General features: G+C 40.2%; 3 protein-coding genes and 2 non-coding genes across 17 annotated transcripts in view; 2 read left to right on the top strand and 3 right to left on the bottom strand.

Moving 5' to 3' along the window:
- LOC136442813 (eukaryotic translation initiation factor 4 gamma 1-like) overlaps positions 1 to 7,851 on the bottom strand; it is a 54,735-nt gene extending 46,884 nt beyond the window's left edge. For 10 of the 11 annotated variants that reach the window (XM_066439750.1, XM_066439759.1, XM_066439754.1 and 7 more), the window contains exons 1-2: positions 7,736 to 7,851; positions 7,408 to 7,597 (exon numbers count right to left, since the gene is read on the bottom strand). In XM_066439750.1, the coding sequence (XP_066295847.1) occupies positions 7,408 to 7,499 (92 nt within the window). In that variant the 5' untranslated portion in view covers positions 7,500 to 7,597; positions 7,736 to 7,851. Of the gene's footprint in view, positions 1 to 7,384; positions 7,598 to 7,735 lie in introns of all 11 variants that reach the window. The other variant, XM_066439751.1, reaches the window with a different exon arrangement.
- An 85-nt stretch (positions 7,852 to 7,936) lies between these two features.
- LOC136442817 (lysosomal amino acid transporter 1 homolog) lies at positions 7,937 to 17,264 on the top strand. 3 transcript variants are annotated; one of them, XM_066439765.1, is made up of 8 exons: positions 7,969 to 8,153; positions 9,150 to 9,487; positions 11,142 to 11,271; positions 11,907 to 11,991; positions 12,146 to 12,330; positions 12,872 to 12,958; positions 14,010 to 14,180; positions 14,687 to 17,264. In XM_066439765.1, the coding sequence occupies exons 2-8, from the start codon at positions 9,279 to 9,281 to the stop codon at positions 14,789 to 14,791; spliced, it is 972 nt and encodes a 323-aa protein (XP_066295862.1). In that variant the 5' UTR covers positions 7,969 to 8,153; positions 9,150 to 9,278; the 3' UTR covers positions 14,792 to 17,264. The 3 variants fall into 3 exon arrangements, with proteins under 3 accessions (XP_066295863.1, XP_066295861.1, XP_066295862.1); XM_066439766.1 differs by lacking the exons at positions 14,010 to 14,180; positions 14,687 to 17,264 and adding an exon at positions 13,864 to 13,979 and having other exon boundaries at positions 7,937 to 8,153; XM_066439764.1 differs by lacking the exons at positions 14,010 to 14,180; positions 14,687 to 17,264 and adding an exon at positions 13,359 to 13,857 and having other exon boundaries at positions 7,937 to 8,153.
- On the bottom strand, positions 17,257 to 23,308 carry LOC136442816 (A disintegrin and metalloproteinase with thrombospondin motifs adt-2-like). The gene is made up of 7 exons (XM_066439763.1): positions 23,185 to 23,308; positions 22,617 to 22,937; positions 22,029 to 22,217; positions 21,185 to 21,451; positions 19,625 to 19,825; positions 18,777 to 18,872; positions 17,257 to 18,057 (listed from the first exon to the last, which is right to left on the bottom strand). The coding sequence occupies exons 1-7, from the start codon at positions 23,306 to 23,308 to the stop codon at positions 17,816 to 17,818; spliced, it is 1,440 nt and encodes a 479-aa protein (XP_066295860.1). The 3' UTR covers positions 17,257 to 17,815.
- Positions 20,154 to 20,225, top strand: Trnaa-cgc (transfer RNA alanine (anticodon CGC)). The gene has a single exon. It is a non-coding gene; the product is annotated as a tRNA-Ala (tRNA).
- Positions 20,823 to 20,894, bottom strand: Trnaa-cgc (transfer RNA alanine (anticodon CGC)). Its single transcript has one exon. It is a non-coding gene; the product is annotated as a tRNA-Ala (tRNA).
- Positions 23,309 to 23,651: the final 343 nt, after the last annotated feature.

Raw genomic sequence — 23,651 nt, 5'->3', positions numbered from 1 at the left:
CATAAGCACCATATTTGCATTAGTTGGGGAGTTAGGCAGCAAGAAGAAGATTAAAAAGAACAGAATATCCAATCAAACGATCTTGACTGTGTATCTGAAACTGTTTTTGAAAATAACCACATCTTGTATTAGTGAAACAGAACAAAAAGGGTATGCAGAAAGTTTGACAGCAAGTGAGAGAAATTTGTATAAAACATCAAACATCAAAGTCAGGGTATGAAACAGTTTTGGAAGCACAATTCAACTGATATCCAATACCTTTCTAGGATATATATAGCGAAGAAGGTGGGAATCACAGCTAGCATTTGAAAAACCTTCTGGATCCAAATCTGTACTGGTCACCTGGTTAGGCACCAGGGCCAAGGTTGAACGGGATTGCAATGTGCCACAACTGCTGAAAAGGTGCATCAAAATCCACATTCCAACAAAACCGCAACGCCATTCACCATGTCCATACCATCACACCTGACCTTCCGCCGCACCGTGCTGTTGTAAGGCACTAACTGCGTCGGTTTCTACGCCATCAGATGTAGCCAATCCTGCCACTACATATATCAACTGCAGTACTCTCAACTTACAACAACACATTCATAACAGCTATTACTAAAACAAGCTATGCCAGTTTCTACAACATACACTACCTAATATTATCTTCCCACAAATCTCAACGAAAAACTATTATGCATGCATGCTGGCACGCGGAGTGCGAAGTTGAAATGACCTATTCTATATTCAGTCCACATTGTAGTTTATGACCATATTCACATAAAAACTACATCACAATCACAATCACATGATTTTTCGGCAAATAAAAAAGCAACGACAGAAAATCAGTTTACCGCGCATTGCTGGAATGTAAGCAGGGTCCAAAAGGGCTGTTTTATATTCAGCGGACGTAGCGTTAGATGTCGGCGTACTTTGATGGATCTTCTAATTTTCCAAACCTCCATCCTGCATCCCAAATCGTGCAGATAGTGGCGCATCAGTGTCCCTCCCACTGGGCGAACACTCGCCGCGTGGGGCACATTAAACCGCTCATTTTCATACCGACATAGTCCCTAATGCATTACTACACAACATGGAGCGTTTTTCCTTTTTGCTTCTTAAAATTTACAATTTTTCCCATGTATTTTGCCCTGCCCCGGAATGTCCTCAGTGTTTCTAGTCTCAGATGCAAATCATATCATTTTTCTTATAATTTAATAATCATACAAATTCTTTCTGAGCTACTTGTCAATAAAGATTGTGACGTCTTTTGATTATAAGCTATTTGGTGCTATAGTTTTGCACACAAGCCTTCCAAAATGAGATTCTATCCATTCCCTTAAGTTATGCTAAAAGCATAACAAGGAATTATACCTGCCTTAGTTAAAATATTATTGTTCCTTGAAATAATCCTAAATTCAACAGCATATTTCATACAAAGAATCACAAGAATTTTCGTTGCAACAAAAGATAAAAGATATAAATAAGACAGGTGGTGAAGATAATTATTGCCTGGCTAACCTTGGTACAACAAGAGCTGATATACTGGCTACATTCTAGTTCTAGTGTCATGGCCATCTTTTTTGTGGACAAACTACCTACCTTATTAACGTAACTGACAAACTAAAAGCTTATTAAGAAAAGGTAACAAAATAGACATTATATGTGGAGATATAAAAGCCATCATCATCCTTATAACAGCTAGTTAACCTATGGTTGGATCGCAATATTCTTCAAAATTTTAGCATAAAAATGTTCAAACAGAGATATAACTACACTTCTTCCTGGATTTTGTCACTTTGGTCAGTAAATATGGTCCTTATCTTCCACCTAGTCATCATGAAAAGTGACAATTAACTATAATTACACAGTGTTTGCCCTACTATTACTTTGGCATGGTGGTACTGGCATGACAATGCCAGAAAAAAGGCAAACCTGAGATAATTACATATCATTCATAATCTATCTGAGGCTGATAGAAAGGGTAGTAATTTTAGGTGACTTCAACTAGAAAAAAGCACTGTGACGGAAATATAAAACATTGGGGGATAATATGAAAGCCAAACCTGACAACAAAATTAGTAAACCAACAATATGAGCTAGTAATTTAAGGGTATACACTAGACCTTTAAATGATACTGTTGATTCTTTAACTTTTGCAGTGGTGTTATTTTCTGGTAGAAAGAAAAAGGAGGTTTGTAGTCAAAACAATTCTGTAGTACAGTAGCAGTACATTGGAAACGCACATTCGTTGTCATGGATACACGGTGGAGACTTCACTGCGAGAGAAAACTGCCAGAATAAAACCAATGCGGACATTTTAAGATTTACAGTACACCAGTGCTTAATTAGTCTCATATTGCCAGACAGAAACAGGATTCCGACATTGCCACAAGCACCATATGCGAAAATAAGTGTGGTCATGTTGGGCTTGTGTTAACCAAGAAAATGATGCTTCCAGATTTTTCTTCTCCTTTTCTGAATGCTATTTTATAGAACAAGTCTACTTCTTTGAAATGATAAGAAGATATATGAATCAAACTGGGTTTTGTTACTTGACCCTATCAAATTTCAATGCTTCTTACAAAATTATGCAGGCAAGTCTTGACTTCCACTATTGTCTTCCTCTGGCAGACAGACAATAAAGATGCTACAACAGATAAATCAAAGAAAGACTGCTTTATGCTATTTGATATCATCTCATATCTGAACCGTATGCATCTCTGGGTTTTTGCTGCTGGTGGAAATGCTGTGAAATAAAGCCAGTAGGCAAGCGCAGAGGGTGTTTACCCATACATTAACCTAATTCTGTGACAAGGTATTTCATGTTGATTTTACGAATAAAATCATCAGAACATCTTCTTGTGTTTACTCTAGTATCATTGCAATTATCGACAACCAAACCTGCCCCCTTTGGGACATGTACGTTAACACGTAACAAGGGTAATATTTCCCACGATAGCTCCCATTTCTGTGTGGAACATCTGTTAAAGCAAACACATAAATGCAGGGAGAACCTTGAACTGACTGCCCCACCCATCAATTGTCGCCTGTCTCTCCTATGGCTACACATCAGCATTCTGATATAGTGACAAGTCATTGTTCTGGGGAAATGACATTTAAATCGAGATCAAGTTCTAGCACACAGCAGGCTATTTTTGCAATAGTTATAACAAAAGAAAAGACTGTGCTATAAACAGTTTATATGAATATCCTTCAGGTTCATTGTGCATGAGAAATTCCACTGCTATTTTACCAAATAAATCTAACCCAAAACATCACACTCACACACTAATAACAAAACATCCACTTGAAATACTACAATAATTATCTTGTATTAACAGCAATTTTCACCACCAAGAAATCGCTTTAGCAAATGAGTTTCGCGAGTCAAATTTACATCCTCTTTTTGAGTGGTTTATACAACAATTCTACATTGCGACAATACTACAACAGAGACAAGGATTTACCAAAATTCACAGCGACTTTCACCACAAAGAAATCCTGGGAGAAAGTGAGTTGCGGACCTTGACCCCTGATCCTTGCGCAAAGACCTTCTCCTGTTGCCAGACCCAGACAAAAACATGGCCTTTGTTTTGATTGCATCATCGGTGGCCCATAATCCTTTTCACTCACACGATTCCCCCATCCAGGAAGAAAGGGTTGTCTGTATGGTGTGTGTGGATGTTTACAAAAGGAAGGTGGTCAATTTTTCTGTGCATGTTACAAAAGGTGGGTAACAAGAGACGTCTGAGGGGGGTGGGTGTTTGAAGGAATAGCAAAGTTTGCACAAAGAAAACTGTCAAAAATACAAAGAATACATAATACTTGATGAAGACAAACACTCACGAAAAATATAGCAAAAATTACACTGATGTTTTTCCCTGTATCCATCCAAATGAATTTTGCACTGATACTGTAAATGAACTTATTTTTGTGTGGACTTAACCTTGCTGTAGGGGAAAAGAGATGTTTTTGAGCTCTTTGTTGAAACAACCCTAGTAACAAGACAGAGTACACCTTTGCTGGACGAAAATGCAAACAAACCAAGACTAATATTTCATGATTTATAGTACTTGATCACAATCCCTTCTGTAATATTCTAACCAGTGACATTTGAGCCCTTTTGTGCCACAGTCGAGGGCACTGTCCGCAAACTGCCAAGTCATCGTCCTGAGAAGCATGCCGTGCTGTCAGTTACTTTTTTGGGCACCACACAAAGGTTTGGTATTTCCACGTGTAAACAGGTAAGACGGTGTTGTACCATCTGGTGCCAGGGTGCTATCCCAAAACATGTCGTTCACATTGTAGCTTAAACAGAGCTCAAAACAGCGTTCCTTGCAATAAATACTTCTCTCATTTTGGTATTTCATGCAGACCTAAACATACAGTACCTGATACTACAAAACCTTCAGTAACAAAAGTCTTGAGGTTCATCTAGCATTCTAAGTAGTACAGAATAATAAAGAAAATAGATATTCTAGCTGCCGAAAAATGACTAGGCTTGCGATAAAAAGAACTCAGTTTGCGACCACATTGTTGCAATTATTTGTTACACGTTTTCCTTACTATTTGCTACTTTCTTTTTTGCAGTCCTCCCTTAAAACCCTGCTTATGACCATTCTTTGTCTATACAATAATGTGTACCTTAACATCTAGCCTTTGGGTCGATTGTAAATGCCCCTGGTCCAAATACAGCCATGGAGCACCCAAAATAGAAAGCTATTTCTTCACAGGGATATCCCCATACCTATGCAGCCTACATACCTGACAATGGAAATCTGAATTGTAGAATTTGCTGTATTTCAACAATGTCCAAATCAAAAAAATATCTACGAACTGAACAATAAAGAGATTTTACAGCAATATAACAATTCGGGCTGTGAATGGTTTGAAATGACACAAAAAATGTGACAGAAAAACTACTGACAACTAATCATGTACAATGTAAATCTTTCATTTTTCTTTGTCAGTTATGGAATATGCACACAATGCTATCCGAGAGCTAACCTTTATGCAAATGAGCAGCTGTATGTACACTTGTTGTTTCTGACCCCACCTAAGGTCCATGAGTCACCCGTGCACTGCACGCAGCTAAATTAAACATGGCCAACATACCACACTGTACCAGACACATGCACCTCTACAACTCAGATCACACAAAAATCAGGAAACCGCTATACAAAACAAAGACTTTCAACCCAGACCACAACTAGGAAAAACCCTGCCAAAATTATGTTTTGTCACTAAACAAAACCGTACAGGAAAGACCACTACAAAAACGTGTCGGCTAAATTTTTCGTACTCTGATATTCTGTTTATGACTTGACTCATTACAAAGGATAACATTCATTATGTCTATAACACACCTTATAAATCCAGTTGATTTTACTATTGATATAGGCTAAGTGTGTAAATAAAATGGGATAGAGAGGCAATCTCTTTGAGGACCTGGATAACAATATATGATCCTAGATTTAAACCAATCATACCCCCAGAGACAATAGGGATTCACCCTCTTTTCATTCAAAGCCAGCTGCCACACGACCAACCCTTTGTTTGTATTTACCGTCGTTCCCAAGAGAAAGCGTTCATCATCAGCGAATAGCTGCGAGACAGTCCAACAAAGAAGGGCCGAACCTGCACACACCTGCGCCCGCCTAAAGGTTAGAGGTCAACCTGACTACCAACATTACACAAAGACTTCTAACTACAAAGATGTAATATATTAGACAAATCAAGATAGTAGAAGTCTTCTCTGGTGTGCTGCTATTTTCTGAAACATCACCACTGAATACTGTGAATTAAGGACTGGTTTCACCTCTGCTATCCATGCTATTGTAAGAGAATTTATGTTGTTTAGCTTTTGAGTCCAAATATAGACTGTCTGGCTGAAAGGGCAACGCATCTGTCACAGGTAATAACTCATGTTAATGCAAAGAGTTTCACAGCAAAACGGATTAGTGCATCCTGGCCCAAATGAGGTCACCTCTTGACTCTGCTTCCTGAGAAATGAAATAAAAGAGCAAGAAGGGCGAGGCCGCCTACGCTTCCATGCCTGGGCTAGAATGATAACAGCCGAAAACACATAAAAACCCACTTATAACTCTACAGATATTGTTATATTATGTATGACTGGTAACCCATATTGAGGTTATAAAATCATCAATAACTTTTCTTCAATGAATTCTAATCTCTATATGGTTAGAGGTGGAACACATGGGACTTTCCCATAGGAAACAGGGACTACCGTAATTATCACAGGGCTCTGGTTCTGTTCCTGTTGTTGTTTCCTGGTTCTGAGATGAACCAAACCAAACAAAGTGTAAACAAAAATAACAGAACATCCTGTGGCCCTGAAAAATGTAGTCTTAGCGACTGAACATCCAGTAGTTTTCCCGTGTACGGGTTGTTCAATTAGGAAGCAACCCAAAAAAATTCAAATACGTTGTCTAAATATAATCTACACTAATTGTAATAATATAACTTCTCTGTTTTATAGCTATATATGCTTTACATATATTGCATTCATTGTCTCAAACAATACCAAATTGAAGTAAACCATTTACAGTACAATCACAGGTCCGACTACGAACTATATGTAATATTCACCTTGATATCAATACACAGGAATCTTAGAATTTCTAACACATAGAACATGAGTGTAGCCAATTTGTGTATGAAAATGGCATGAGTAACAATGGCTGTAATATTTACTGCGAAACAAAATCTACCTGCTTGATTAAATCAACACTTGGCTAACATCATTCTACAACATTTCTTACAACACAATGTTCACATTTTCACAGCAACCGTCCCAGGAATAACGTGTGGGTTTGACAAAATAATGGGGGATATTCTGGCGAATTTGGGTAAAAATGGCAAGGTCACACTTCTTTCAACAGTGGCAAATTTGCCTAACAATATGGAGAAAAGGGTCGTCTGGTGACCCGTGCTTTCAGGTGACCGACAACAAACGCAGACAACAAGTCCTGACTCAAACATGCTTTCTGAGGATAGTTTAGGTGAGGAGTTCTTGGAAGACGTGAAAATTTGGGGGTATTTTTTCCTTTGAGGGTGAAGCAAGGCTGTACGTGCGCGGCCATCTTGTCACATGGCCGGCTTGCCGGTGTAGGTACAGTAGAGGAAACGTGTCACTTTAACGTGACGCAACACGAGCTCACACAACAAAACTTCTGCTTTACTCTCACACACACAACTTCACAACTTTTCAAACACGACACATGACAACTGTAAAGCTAGCATCTCACACATTCCGCTACGTAGGCAAAAACAGGCGAGAAGTCCAGAAAGACCCAACCCATATTTTTTCGGGCCTCTCTTCACAGGCCGGTATGGCTGAAACTGCAACCCCACCTCCCCCTACCCCGCTACTCACGAGTTTTTGTAGCACAAGGATACGTTCTGGAATTAGGTCCTCCACTCTGTGCTTGTACTTGTATCTGTTGAGGGCCTGGAGAGACAGTTGAGTTCTTCCCTTGCTTTAAACTCATTGCAAAACGTCCAGATCACGATGAATGGTTGACCAAGATCGCATGGAAGTCCTTCCACGAAGGACCCCTATAGGCTTGTTTCCTATGAGGGGAATCTCCTGCGGAAAACAAAAATACCCACACATTTAGAAAGATCGATTCTTCTTCTACGTATATATGTACTCACTTATGAAATAGATGATGTATTTTGGGCTAGATGGCAACGATCTCGAGAGCAACACATCAATATGGCGTACCTTCTTGCGATAGCCCGCAAGGAGACAATCGGCAATTTCCGGAAAGTTTCGGGTCGAATCGGATGATGTCATGGATACATAATGAGCTTACCGTCGTTTGATTCTATCAGAAAATTCAATCCCGACTGTTTTTTCACGATATTATATCTATGTTCATACAAATTATCGTAAGAATCGTGAAATAAAAATAATTCTTTGGTTGCCAAGCAAAAGTTGTGACCTATGACCTGCACGTTGCACATATTGTCATGTGACAGTCATCAAGTCATCATGGCGGAAGTTCATCTTCTCTGAGACCTTCAGAAAGTCACAAGGTTTACTTTTAATCGTAATGTATTAAATCAATAATGTTTTGTTGACTACAGAAAGGTTATCTGGATAGGTGAAAACATCGGCGATCGTCGGCGTTCTTTGTGAGGTAAGAATGGCGGTATTTTTGCTTACTTTATTTTGGTGTGATCAACGAATTCTGCTATAATAAATAATTTTTCCCCCAAAAGTTTAAATAATACTAGTATTTTTCAACTTCCTGGACGATGATAAGAGGGGAGCTGAGTCCAATATCATAATCTATAATTTTCTGACAGCATAAAGAGTAGTTTGTGACAAGTTTGAATGACATTAATCCCGTGATTGTGTATTCAAAATCATTTGATGGACACGACGAAATCTTTTTCTGTTGTTCCTAAAAAGTTGTGTAATATTTTTCAACTTCTGTTTTAGTTTAGACAGTTAAGTTTTAGGGGGATATCATAGTCGATAATTTTCTGAAAACATTGACAGTAGTTTGTGACAAGTTTAGATGATATTAAGCCCACTGCATTCAATGTCATTTGATGGGCACAACACAAATCTTATTTAAAACAAATAATTCCTACGAGGTGCAGTTTGATAGGCAGTATGTTTATACTCTAGAGTTAGTTGTTTATACCAAGGGGGTTCTGTGATCAATTATATATTCATGATTATGCAGGCATGTCCACTTGTGAATTTGTGTCTTGCTTATCTCAGAATTGCAAATTGGGAGGGGGGTTGTCTAGTATGGCCTCACTTATTTGATAACTTGTTCAACATCAGTAAACTGCTGTAAATCCTCAAATATGCTCTGGTTTTCATGGTGACCACTCACTGAGAACCTATAACTTCAATATGTACATGTTCTGGCTTGTAATGTATTTCTACGGCAGTTTCAACTGTGAAAACAATTCACAGTAATGCCAATTGGCATGCTAATAAAAAAGATTGCTTTCAGCCCTTCAACTCATATTAATTGGGAAGCTGAATAAAATTTTTTTTCTGTCTTAGTTACTCTTACTACATATACAATGAAGGTCTATGCCAGTTCTCGGACAAAATAATCTGTTGAACAAGTTCTTGCCTAATTTACATATTGTTTTTGTTCTTGCTTGTCCAGGAAGGGGGGCAAGGCCCCAGGGGAGTAAACTAACAACTGCCACTGGGTCAGCAGGGCCAAAGTGAGTTGTCTCGAACTCAAGTGTCGTGTCACAAAAACTTGTGACCTGTGTGAGAAATATAAGAAACCATGCACTACCTCCAACTGTCCTACAACGACTCCCGCGAGTGGAGCGCTACCCCCACGCTGGACCCGGACTTTCCCGTGAACTGTTCGGAACATGGTGGCGTAGAGTGGATATGGCACACGTTCCATCAGTGCGTGGTTGGTCCAAAAGAATATTCAGGCTTCATCTTGGGCCTGGTGTCTATATTATGCTGGATTGTAGTCAGTCTACCGTAAGTATGAGGCAATTTTCTTGTTGTTTTTGTTTTCCTTGTTCTATAGATTTGTTGACATGTGTTTTGCTTCTGCAGTGATTGGTCCTCTCTCTGTTTATTAACATTTCAATGCTGCGATTCAATATATACCCAGTAGCATTAACAGGCTCTAGGTCTAACTTCTATGTTAACATTATATAAAGCCAAGCCAGTTTGATTGCTATTGTATGACTCGACTATGAGCCATGTTCTGCTTAACTCCCGTAAAGGTTGACCATGGTCTTGCCTTCATCGATCAGGTAAAGGAATACAGCAGGTCTAGTTTGATGATGGTGAACTAACAGTTGCAGCTAACAAGCTATATACAATCTAACCTAGAGTAGAGTGAGATAGTATTTTTTTATAATATAAGTTATAACCTCCTTGTTATAAAATTACACATCTAGTAGTACGCATACCTATGTCCTAGACAGCACTATGATTGAGCCAAGTGCATACTCCAATCTGTTGTTAATCAATGTTAATTAATGATAATGAGCTAAGTAGTTGACCACACAAAAGCTGTCTGTTTGGATAAAGTAGGATTCGTCTTGAACACATAAACCTGTATGTACAGTCTAGTCATATGATAAATATTTTTTCCAAATATTGCTAACATAGATGTAGCAATATATCACATGACACCATTCAACATGTTTCATACACTCATCCTAGTATTAAAATGCTTCCAGTAATTAATAGTATTAAAGAACAATCATGTAAATGTAAAAATATATATTCAGATAGCAGGTAACTTTCACCAAACAATATCATATTCATAGCGCCACAATTCTATGATTATAGTATGGATGTCTTTGGTATAAACAGTTAGGAATTCTTTTAAAAATGGGCTCTAGGAAAAAAGTTAGGATTTTGTTTTCCCACATCTGCTTGGAGACTTCTGACCAGTCACATGACTGTCATGTGACATTCCTGAGCCATGACCTACTTCCTAATGTTGTGACCTTCATGAACAGGTGGAACATAGATAACAGACTTGTATGAAATAAAACATAAAATTAAGTTGTGAACCTGTACAAGTGACCACCTGGCTAGTGTGACTTGACACATAAACTTGTAAAATATGTGGACGAATAGCTGTAGGTGTTGACATTTTATTCATTGTATTGAAATTGTTCTTAAAACTAGGCCAACAATGTTTATATAATCTGGTTGAAGATTAACTGTATATTTGATATGGCCTACACAACATATTGGACCCATATGCTTCATGTACAGTCACACAGTCCAGTTAATCATCTGTTATTCCTGTCTTGTGAACGTTGAACATGCTTGCAGTTCAGACCAAAAAAAAAAAAAATTAAAAGTATTAACAAAAAATTCCCCAATATGTTAGCAATGAACCAGGAAGGTTTAGATTAAAGATTTTGTACATTTTTTTAGGTCCTTTGTGTTTGCATTTTTTTTATCCCTTCCTTCCCTTTCTCTCACTATTTTTTTAGCCCAGCCTGACTTTTCTCATTTGACACTGGCTGTCATCATTGATATTTTTCTCTGAATTTTCCCTGTATCCAGCCTTTTCTTCACAAACCCTGAGAAAATAAAGCAGTCACATTTGTGTAAGCTTTCCCCTATGATGTAACAGATCTATGTTAATCCAATTTTTCTGCAGTCAACTGTACAAAGGTTGGAAGAACGGTAACGCTGACACGGCGCTGTCGCTGCCCTTCCTACTGCTGTGGCTGTTTGGGGACACGGCGAACCTCATCGGCTGCGTTCTCACTGGTCAACTTCCCATACAGGTCAGGTCCAGAATCAAACATTCGTTTAACTAGAACTAAGTAGAAGTAGAGGTGAATACTGGTTCAGGTGAATGAGGTCCAAGTGCAGGTTTAGGTCCAGAGATTCGGGTTCAAACTGTAAAACCTGTCTTCTCTGTCTCTATCTGAATCTATATAGCCAGTATAACTGCCCTTCGGCGTAACACACCAGCTTCAAAGGCAGCAGCTGGTTCTATTACACCGAACAACCTGTCACATCTAACCTCCGCATATCTAACTGTATACATTGTTTAAAGCTATCTAATGAGAATGTCTCTACAGTACTTCAGACGGTAACAGTTCCACTCTACGATAGTTTGATAGTTGATAAGTCTGTCATGACCAGTGGAAGAAGAGCTCTTTAGTTAGCTTAACTGGATCGATATCACTTTTACTAGAACAAACATATATGATATAGTTAATAATTTGGATTTAAGACATTGTGTATAGGGATTCTTAACCTTCTCCCTAGCTGCTGCCTAACTCTGTAACCAATAGGGAATGGGGTGCCAAGCGGCTACTTTAGAGTGCTAAAGGTTGATTTTTTTGTGTTTGTCCCGATATGAAGTGAGCAGGCATTAACACTGATGACATATTTCTTCACCCCTCCCCTACAGCTGTACACTGCGATATACTATGTCTTCATGGATTGCCTGATGATCACACAATGGTTCCACTGTCTTATCAAGAACAGGAGAAAAAGTAAGCCTTTGTTTGGTATTTTGTTGTTATATTTTTATTGCTATTCACATGTATTTGTTGCTATGGCAATACTGGACAGTGGAGCAACTGTGCAGTTTCTCAAAACTTAGAGTTTTAGAAACTTTTGATAAAAATTTTCCCTGTTTCCTCACAGATAATAGCTTAGCTGTTCCTGCGGGTGAAGATTTTACTGTCAACAACGGTGCTGTCCTCTCCTGCTGTCTGATGCTGTCCCTGAACAGCCTTGTCTTCAGCCTGTTTCCATGGCAACAGGATGTTGCCATGACAACCATCAAACACTCCTCAGGACGATCTCTTCTGAACCACCCTATCTTTCCTGTAAGTCTGGTCTTGTTCTTACACTTTTGTTATTGTGAAACAATAGACCAATACCATAGCCCCGCCCATCTCTGTCAAAACATAGACATGCAAAAGAAAAACATGAAAATGCAAATTTTTCACTGTATGCAGCCACTCCCTAATTGGTCCAACCGCTAATTGTCATGCTATCATCAGTTGAACTGCTGATTATGATGGACAAATCAGGATAGGTATATTCAGTACAATGATCTGTGCCATTGCCTGATAATAAGATGGCACAGATTTGAAACTTTCCTTTTATATGTAAAAGCCAAATTACTTTGATCAGCTTACAACTTGTTTTGTCCAAAATTTGTAGGTTTTGGAAGATACTTTTTTACAGTTGAAGTCATTTTTGCCAACTTGATGTCATAATTTCCACAACTTTATTTCTTTTTTTATCGCCCTTCAGACAGGGGTAAGTCCTTTTTTAAGATCAGTGTATGGTATTTTTGTAATTTTCTCATGGTATTTTTGTAATTTTCTCATGCATTTTTAAGATGGTGTCTTTTTCCCACAGGATGTGGAGAGCGATGTTGGCTACGCCATCGGCATTGTCTCTTCCATACTGTATCTTGGGTCTCGCATGCCGCAAATCTACAAAAATGTAAGTTGCATTCCTCATAACGCAACATGATTGATGTTAACACAAATATCTTCATCTTTAGATGTCTAAAAACACTTGAGCTATGTTTCGCTGAAATGCGAACAGCTGCATCTATTGGTGTTCCTAAGACGTCACGTGAAACGTTCCATAAGGTGTGATCTGTATAATTGTCTTTTCCCCCAGTGGAAGCGTAAGTCAACAGAAGGCCTGTCTATCGGCATATTCTCCCGTTTATGTTTATTTCTGTACCCCCAGTGGAAGCGTAAGTCGACAGAAGGCCTGTCTATCTGGATGTTCTCCTGTTTATGTTTATTTCTGTGCCCCCAGTGGAAGCGTAAGTCGACAGAAGGCCTATCTATCTGGATGTTCTCCCTGTTTCTGTTTGCTTCTTTCCCCCCAGTGGAAGCGTAAGTCAACAGAAGGCCTGTCTATCTGGATGTTCTCCTGTTTGTGTTTGCTTCTTTCCCCCCAGTGGAAGCGTAAGTCGACAGAAATCCTGTCTATCTGGATGTTCCCCTGTTTATGTTTGCTTCTTTCCCCCCAGTGGAAGCGTAAGTCGACAGAAATCCTGTCTATCTGGATGTTCTCCTGTTTATGTTTGTTTCTTTCCCCCCAGTGGAAGCGAAAGTCAACAGAAGGTCTGTCTATCTGGATGTTCTCCCTGTTTATGTTTCTTTCTGTACCCCCAGTGGAAGCGTAAGTCAACAGAAGGCCTGTCTATCTGGATGTTCTCCTGTTTATGTTTGCTTCTTTCCCCCCAGTGGAAGTGTAAGTCAACAGAAGGCCTGTCTATCTGGATGTTCTCCTGTTTATGTTTGCTTCTTTCCCCCCAGTGGAAGCGTAAGTCGACAGAAGGCCTGTCTATCTGGATGTTCTCCTGTTTATGTTTGCTTCTTTCCCCCCAGTGGAAGCGTAAGTCGACAGAAGGCTTGTCTATCTGGATGTTCTCCCTGTTTATGTTTGCTTCTTTCCCCCCAGTGGAAGCGTAAGTCGACAGAAGGCTTGTCTATCTGGATGTTCTCCCTGTTTATGTTTGCTTCTTTCCCCCCAGTGGAAGCGTAAGTCGACTGAAGGCCTGTCTATCTGGATGTTCTCGCTGGCCATCCTGGGGAACCTGCTGTACGGACTCCAGATCCTGCTGCAGAGCACCCAGGGGTACTTCATCATCCGCCACCTGCCCTGGCTCGTCGGCAGTCTCGGCACCATGACCTTCGACTCAACCGTATCCTTCATTAAACTGGGTTCCTTTATTCTATTCTCCAAGCAGAGGTTTGGGTCAGGGGTAGGAGTGTCCGGGAATTTCAAGTGCAGCGTTAACAATCACGGCCACCCTTAGCCCCAGACAGAAACCTGTGCTTGGAGAATACCTTCATTCGGCTGTCAATCCTTATCACCTCTGTGTACACTGATTTATTTTCAGTGTGCCTGTGTGTTTGATGTGGTGTGTTTTTCTAGTTATGTAGATACAGTTGAGTGACACTGACAGGAAGTGTGTGGAAAGATGATGTCACTGCAAAGGTCAGACTTGACTTTGGCAGAAAGTAGAGTTGTAAGGATAACTTTTAAGGAGGTAAGGAGGTGGTAGAATTAGAGGTACATGTATATCAGAAATGCCTGACATTTCAGGTCATGGGATTTTCTTTGGTTATAAAACATTCTTAAAATCTGTAAGAAACTGTTTGTATCTACAACGCCTTCTACGTTTCCCCGTCCTTGACTCTGTCCCAGTTATTTCTACAGTTCTTTATCTATGGTGCAGAAGAAGAGGAAGAGGAGAAGTCTGAAGACACAACCCCCATCCTGGAGTCTGCTGACGGGACCATCTTGGTGTGACGTCGTTTGTCTTAGAATCACAGTCAACAACTTAGAAAGAAGTTCTTGAAAATGCTGATAAAAAAATTACTGTTTCAAAAGTGCACATCAGTACCCAAGATAGGCCTATCCTAAAGCCCAACGTATATGTCTAAAGAAATGTGACATAAAAACATAGTCTATCATAGAAATGAAAAATTAGATGTAGCTTGTCTTCTATTGGCTGACCTAGTACTCATGTAATCATGATGGGAAGCTGTGATTGGTCTAGTAGTAAATAGATTTAGTCTATTGTAAAGAAAGGTGCTTGTGATGGGTAGAGTACATGTACATGTATCTCTATGAAGTGAAATGTATGTCAGGTACAGGGGTGAAATTTCAGACCCTGTGGGTCTTATTGGTCTGGATGCCATGGATTAAGCCCTAGATTTGGTTCTGAAAGCCGTAAAGTGCTTTAGAGAAGGTTAGTACTCAGTCAGTAATGAACTGTAGAAATATTGTGACTGATGTTCACCCCTATGTTGTGATAATAGGTTGTCAGTTGTATGTACTTCAATCAGGTGATTTTGAAGCTAGCTATAGCCTGGTATCCACCCTATTCTAGCTTCAGTTTGCTCCTCTGAAAGCCTCACTGCCAAATAGCACTAGTCTGGTACCTGTTAATAGAGGACCAAATGGTATCTAATTTTTGCATAAAATATATGATAGAGCTCTGATTGGCTCCGAGTCACATGGTCCTCTGTTATGGCTGGTACCAGGTCTTGAACAAGCTTGGAAGTTCATTGCCAGTCACACTGGTTATATAGATAATCGATGCCCAAAATAATCAATGATGTTATTGCCAAATGTTTGATATTCTCCCTGCTGCCTAACTTTGTAACCAATACAGAATGGGGTGCCAAACAGCTACTTCAGTGTGCTAAAGGTTAAATGGGAATGGGTGCCAGACTATTTGGCAGGGAAGCGATCAGAGGAGCTACAAATGTAAAGTAGGAGGGATACCAGGCTAGCTTCTAACACAAAAAGAGACCGTAACCTCAAATTAAGTTCAAAATACATGTATATGTAACAAGTACATGTTTCTATCTATACAAGCTCTGGGTGCTTAATGCTGCATGGTTTACTCTGTTTTATGTTGCACCAGATGCGCCAGCTTCCTTTTAGTCTGTCAAAAAGCTTTCGCTTTATTTTAAAGCTTTTTAGCTTGTTCCAAAGAAATGCATAGTATCTATTCCATGTGTAGAAGTGTCTATTTTGTTAAAAGTTGAAGTTCAAACGCACAAGTACGTCACAAAGTAAGCACATGAAGTTATTAGGATTTTACTTCAGGAAAAGTGATGTATTCTCCTCTTGCATAGTCTTTGCAACATTGTGACGGGAATTGACAGAATTGTCAAAATCTTGGAGGCTATTCTATGTTGTCTTTACCGAATTCACTTTCCCAAAGAACAAATAATAGTAAAGTTGTACACATATTCCTAGGATTATTCACTGAACTATGGAAGTTAAGTTAAAATCCTTCCCGCACTGTTAAGTGGCTAAGGCAGGGCCCTTTCTACAGCACTTGAGCCACAAAGTTGTGCAAGCAGGGGACCAGTACATTTTACTTGGGTGTTGTATAATGTAAAATTATAGATAATTGTGTTAACCAATTAAAACCAAAGTTGGTGGAAAGGTTTTTGTTTCACGATGATGGCATAAAATCAATAGATTGATGGTAAACAAAAATACTGTTTGTGAACAGAAATACAGCACAAGTGCTTTTATTAGTTTAGACTAGACATGTGAAAGGATCGTTATGTATCTTGACCCATATATTATTCTTTGCGAACATGTGCAATGTTGAATGGACGGGCATACCAGTATATCGTCCCTTTAAACACTTTTGGTGAGATGATGATATTCTAATTTCTAGCATCATCATCATAATATCTTGTCGCTCCAGTTCTGGATCCATGTTCTAGCATGCTAATGAATAATCAACATGTTTTTAAGATCAGAATGTTAATATTAGATTTACAGTGGTTAAGAATTTTGAAATGTAGAAGGACCAAAAAAAGCACAAGTGTTGCCAAAGTTGCAAGTATGAAATTGTAATGTAATGGAATAAATGGAGAGAGAGAAGGATGTCAACTAGACATTGATAGCACTAAAAGAGTAAAATGGATGAAATGAAGTTGTGTTATAACTGGGTGATTCCATTGCTGATGGTAAACATGCTGTAATTTAGTGGTGTTACAAATATTAGTGCCTCGAACCAGCCTATGGAAGACTAGCATAATTGTGCTTTTGGATAGTCTTCTGAATGGACATAGTTTGTAAATCATATGTGATCATTTTTTCAATGTTTAAGGGCAAAATCAGGAAACAACTGTTGAAAGCTGGGTGCAATGTTTACAAACTGGATGTATTTATGTAACTAGCATACTATATATGGACAGACAGTTCAAACATATGTTGAATAGGGGAAGTAAAGAAACGAGATGGGATCTTCTCCAACTAGTCATTTATTTCCCTATCACTGTTTTGACCAGGAAATACTTGCCAATATGAATGTACTTGATGTCAATATAGAACTTGCAGGGAAACTAATGTGAGGATATGCAATGTTCTAAGATTGTTTCGTACAGCATAGTTAGGAGAACGAAATAGTCAAATAAGCTGGTTCACTATTTGAACTGTGCATACACTGTGATGCACTTAATGTCAAAGTTGAAGGACACTGAGACATAAACAGAACATGTCTGTTGCATGACTTGGAGAAGAACTGTTTACAACTTTGACCTTTTGCATGTGCATTTTAAACCATGAACCACAGACATGCAATACTGTACAAGTACAGAACTCTCGAAAATAAATACATATACTCGATGGGAAAAATCACTGTGCCATGTTTAATTTTTTTCAAAATCCTCAAAATGAAATACTAGATTTTTTACATCAATACAGATCCATCCTTTGAAATAAAAAGAGAACTTGTATATTCCTTAGCGGAATCAAGTTTCAAGATGTTTGCCCAATATCGCAAGGAAGACATCCCCCCCTCTACTTCATAGATGTAAAGGACCTTGAAGTTGATGGCAGGCCGACTTGGTTTTTCTCTTTCTGTTTCCGCTTGGCTTCCCTCTTAATTCTCCTGTTTTCCTCCATCTTTCTGTCCACACACCTGATGACACACAGCATGATGATGGCCAGGAGGAGGATCATAGTACCGATCAGGATCGCAGGGACCTCGTACTCAGCACGTTTAGCCGTCTGGAGTAGCTTCCCTTCATCCTGTAGGACTTCTGCAAGACATGGGTAGTTTTAACTCAGGCAGGGAGTTTCACCTTATGTGTGTGCACAGGTGTGTGTGTATGTGTATATGCATATATGTGTACGAATGTGTAATATAACAAGATGTGTATTGATGTATGTGTGCAATGATGTGTGTGATATGTTTCGATGCTGTGTACATGTATATGTGTGGTACTGTGTATGCTCTTTGGTGTGTGAGTATGGATGTGATATGTGTGTACATCTGTTTGTACTCCATTATAGGTATGTAAGACAAGGTGAAAAGCTTTAAATCAATGACATTATTCGGCCCTTTGGCTACTTTTCAACAAAGTTGAGCTCATATTGAGTTACCCAGGGATTCACAAGTTTGTTGCAATTTCTTGCCCAAAGGTTAATTGCAAGAAACAGGACAAAGATGAACAAGCAATGAAGAGCAATATCACATGACACGCTCTATCCTAACTCTGAACTTTGACTCCCAGTGGAAGAAGAAAGATGCTACTTTTTCTGTAATATGAGATATGTGTGTTTAAAGGCCTGCTTCTTTTGTGGTCATAGAAAGGACAGTTTGATATTAAATACATCATAAAAACTGGGGGGAACTATGTCTTAGAAAGTGGGCCTAGATTCTACTCCAAAATCATTCTATAATTTGGACAGGGGAAATAATTATGCTTGAATCTTGCAGAGTGAGAACAAAATGTTCAGGTGTTTATGACATGCGTACCTTCCACCATCGTCTTCAGATACGTGAACATTTTCTTCTGCTCACACAAGGTGTCGTAACATGGGACCTCGGTTGTTGGTTTGACAGCGCTCACATCTGCAACAGCACATATAGACAACTGTCAGAGTCCGTATACCTACGAGTCCGTATAAGTTCTGTATCAATTTTTTTAATGAAAGGACATACCTTGCTTTAAAGTATTTTTCTACATGGATTGATGTGGAATATTCTCTGACTGTTTAGTAACTATAGAATCTGTGGATGTATTTCAAATTTGCAGAATAACACAATAAGATAATTGATACGGATATCAATATAGACTTGATATATGCTAGTGTGACAGCCCCCTAAGGAAATTGAGCTTCTTACTAATAGACAACTTAGCAACCCTTATGATAAATCCATATGCTGCCTTGCACAAAAAGATGGTACGAAAAGTTTGGTAACTGTATACAGTATATGTGTTTCAGAAGAGATAAAGAAGTAGAAAAACAGCTGGGCCACATTTTGTTATGAAAAGTTAGATACATAAATGTGATACAGAAAAGAACCGAAACATTCTGAAAACTATAAAATAAGTAGGTATATTTATCCGGCCATTTTTTTAATGTGAAGGGATCCATTCATGTACATATTGGAAACAAAGTACAATATGTTATCTTTAATCGTTATCTTTAAAGCAGTGTGCTTTCCTAATGTAGTTAGTATATAATAGACATCAACGTATGCTAATCATAACTTTCCTCCGAAACTAACGTATCATGTTAAGGAATTTTAGTGGAGATTCAAACCAAATTCATAGTCTCAAAATCTCAAATCTTGAGCTCAAAAGTGCCTGAACTACCTACCACAATCCGCCAGGTGGCACTTCTGCTGCGAGAGTTCGGACGTTCCCGCGCACTTCCCTCCGGAGCAGGTCCGGATCCGGACGGCTGTTCCGGCACCGCACGTCTTGGAGCATGCGCCCCACGAACCCCACGTGGTCCACTCCTCCAACTCTCCACCCAGTTGTTGTTGTTGTTGTTGTTGATAGTGTCCCCCATACGCGGCTGGGAAATAAAACAAGACGCTGTGACCTGTTGGACTCTGTGAGGGCGAGGAGCGAACGATTTTAGCCTCCAACAGGCCTTTCAACAGGTGCATGGATAGTAGAATTCGGCAAAAATTGAATAATTGGCCAGGAGAGTCTGTCTTGGTCCGAGGGAAGGTTGTCAGCTCCCCCTCTAACTACGCCTGGTCAATGAAATCTGTACCTCGCCTAATGTGAACTGGGAGTTGTCTGCTACAAAGACGTACGATATACAAATCAAACACCACGAAAGTGCATGAAAAAACAAACCGGAATCAATGTCTGATTGGACATTCCATTTTCCAGGTGGGGATGTAGCTCAGAGGTAGAGCGCTCGCTTCGCATGTGAGAGGCCCCGGGTTCAATCCCCGGCATCTCCAAATCTTCTTTTTGTGTTCATCGAAAACGAAGGACAGAAAAGATCTTAGTCAATTGTCTATTCATTTGTTCGGTAGCAGCAATTTGTTTCCGAAACGCTTTATAATTAGTTTTCGGATCGCGGCTTGCTTTATTGCAGTTCCACCTCATTTTTGGCAGCAGCGTTGGTTACGCTATTTTCAGACTAGGAGTCATATGGTTCAATACATAAATACATAGGATGAATGGCGTTCAACCGATCATTTTGGCTTTCCCTAAAGCAAGGAGCTCGTGGTTTTATAGCCTCTGTAACATAAACACCTTGTGTATCGCTCGGCTGTCTCATACTGGCTCAATAAATGTAGCTACTCTCTCCAAGTTGCAAGTGATGCTGTACGCATGCGTGAGAAAACAAGCGCACTGCAACTGTTGTTGGCAAGTAAAATTGTAAAGGTGACTTCATGTACCTTCACTTTGAAACTTTGAAGTAATGGCGGCGGCTCGATTTGTAATTATAATAGTAGCCACCGGCTGGTTGGGCAGCCCTGAGACAGGAATGGTAGTTTGTCCTTCCCAATAATAGATGGTCCATCAGTTTCGATGATGGCAAAAAGAAGATTTGGAGATGCCGGGGATTGAACCCGGGGCCTCTCACATGCGAAGCGAGCGCTCTACCTCTGAGCTACATCCCCACCTGAAGAAAAACAGCCGCCATAAACAGATACGTGTACTCGATGTTTCCTCTGGCTTTTCTTTCACACCTTTGCTATGGCGTTTGTATACGCCGTATTTAAGTGGTACGCATGGTTTGTCTGTTCACCTTATAGGTGAGACACAAAAATACATTGCTTGCTACAGATTAGAATTGAGATACATGATCGCTACCTGATATCTCCAATTGTCAAGAATGTTGAATAGAACACTCTATATTTTCCCACAATTTTCATGTATCAATTTCCGACAATTATTCCCCACAACTTACTTTTCATCTTAGTCAGAAGCGCTTCTAGATCCGCTTGCTCACGTGACTCCTGCGTCACTGATGATGTCGGTCCTTGGTACCCGCCTCCCAGTCCTCCTCTCTTAGTCTTCCTTCTGTGATGATGTTTTGAATGCCCACGTGACGTCGGCTCTGCTTTGTCATAACTCGCCAGTTTGTCGTTACTAGCAGCAACTTCTACAGTGTTTATGATGTTGTGCTTGTTCTCCGTCTTGTGCTTGTCAGTATGGGGGGTCAAGTCATTGTTGTCTGCAAAAGAAGATGTCCTAGTGATGTTGTGAAATCAGGCTATCCTTCGTACACATAAAATGATTACGTCAACAATTTATTGCAAAGACGTGAGCAATGAGTCAAAGGTTGTTGAAAGTCCCCGGGCCCCTCGTCTGTGTCCAGGCAAGTATGTAAGTCTCTATCAGACTAGTAGTAAAAGTAGTAAAATTTGTCCGTAATAATTTGACTGAGGAGGCAGCTGGCTATAGAAGTACAATGTACCAGTAAAACATGATGTAGAGCAAATTATTCACTCTATTTGGTCAATTTTGTTTTTGTTTCAGCCACTAAAGGAGTACTAATCTGGTAGAAACTACCAGAGGGCGGGGACGGGGGACGATGTGAACTTCCAACCATCGTTGACCCAGTGCTCATGTTAGGTCACGTGCTCTGAGCAATCGGGTTGACAGTCATCCTGAAGAAGACCAGAGTCCATTCTCCTGTGTTGAACTTGACTCTTCAGTAATGTTATATACCGACACAAGGTGAACTTCCATATGCTGAGAATATGCTTGGAGATAATTATAAGCCTGGAGATAAGCCTTGCCATACTGACCATTGTTCTGACACGACTGCGTGTTGCACAGTTTCCTCTGCACGCGGGACTCCTCCAGCACACCGTGCTGCCGGCACCCCTGCAGGCAGACCCGCCGCCGGTACGTCAGACCCGCGCCGCACGGTTGGCTGCAGTTAGTCCACGATGTCCACGACGACCACATAGTCTTCATCTTCTTAGCTTCATTTTCTGAACGTTTAGAAAGTAGGAAATCAGACTGATTCCACTCTCCAAGCAGAGGTTGAACCGGCAACGTTCAGAAAAAGGGGAAGTCAAAAGAAGGCAATACTCTCCCCATGCCTATGCATCCAACCCGTTTGTTAGAGAGTAGCTGGATCCGTAATGTAACTGAAGATCATATAACCGCCAGAACAGAAAGTTATTATTGCGTTTGTAGGCTGTAGCTAGCCTTGATTTGACTTAACGTACCCGACTTATCCTCATATTGGATTGTTTTGGCAACGCGACTTTGATATCTTTATATGTTAGCATTAAAAGAGAATAAAAGGAAATTTGAGGTATGATTTTTATTCATCTGATATTGAAACATATTGGAAGAGAGGTTGATTGCCATCGACATGCTTGTACCTTCAGCAGGACAGTGGCCGGCGAAGCTGCATTCCTCGGTGTTTGTGTCGGGTCCCTCACACTGCCCAGCCCCAGTAGAACACACACGGGTACGAATCCTGCTACCGGACCCACAGGTCACGCTACAGTCGCCCCAGGCTCCCCACTCTTCCCACTGACCAAGACACGCCTCCTGGTGGCACGGTGCGCTCTGTAGCAACCCCTGGCGGGACTGGTGGGCTCTGCAGTCCGAGCCATGGCACTGTCGAGACCGCGTCCTCACGCCCTCGCCGCACGTCTGGGAACACGCCGACCACGAGGACCACTTTCTCCGCCCGGTTTCTGGAAAGTATATGACTAAAATTAATCTCTAAGCAGATGTGGTATATGTACATTGGAGGTTGCCTATCATTATCATCAAGAAACGAACTAACACTGACAAACAGATAAACTTTAGTGCAACGTACGGAGACAACATTTATCTGAATTCTACAAAAGTAAATAAGTATGTCAATGGTAATAGAATATAAAGGCATAAAGCAACTAAACGATGCCAAATCGAACACTCGAAAAGGTGAGAAGTCCATACCTTCTACAGCCAGGACATATCTAGAGTTGAACTGCAAAACCACCAGCAACACGACCGCGATTGTTCTTAGGTAAAGTTTCATAGTAACTGTGTTACATGTGAAACTCCACTCTGGCATTGTCATCTCACGTGCACATATGGTCTCAAGCGGTAGTCAAGGGAACAGCAGGCGTTCTGGAATCACATTCGGTCAATGACGTTCCATCTGGAGATTCAAACGGCTGTGGCGTAACAGAGCTGCGATACGGTAGTTACAGCAATTGTTGAACGCAACGAAAACGGAGAATTGATTACGTAGGATATTTCCCACCTTGGACACCGGACCGAAACTTGAACTTACCGACAAGAACTACCTGACAAAAATTCGTCACTTCCAAATGACTGGGCTTGTTTCTGGCGATGCCTCGTTCGAGAACCGTTTATCGAACAGAATGCTTCCATTGCGTTTCCTAGCAACGACTTGTTTA

This window comes from Branchiostoma lanceolatum, chromosome 10 (genome assembly GCF_035083965.1).
Source record: "Branchiostoma lanceolatum isolate klBraLanc5 chromosome 10, klBraLanc5.hap2, whole genome shotgun sequence".
Taxonomy (NCBI): Eukaryota; Metazoa; Chordata; class Leptocardii; order Amphioxiformes; family Branchiostomatidae; genus Branchiostoma; species Branchiostoma lanceolatum.
This window is presented reverse-complemented; position numbering and strand designations above follow the sequence as displayed.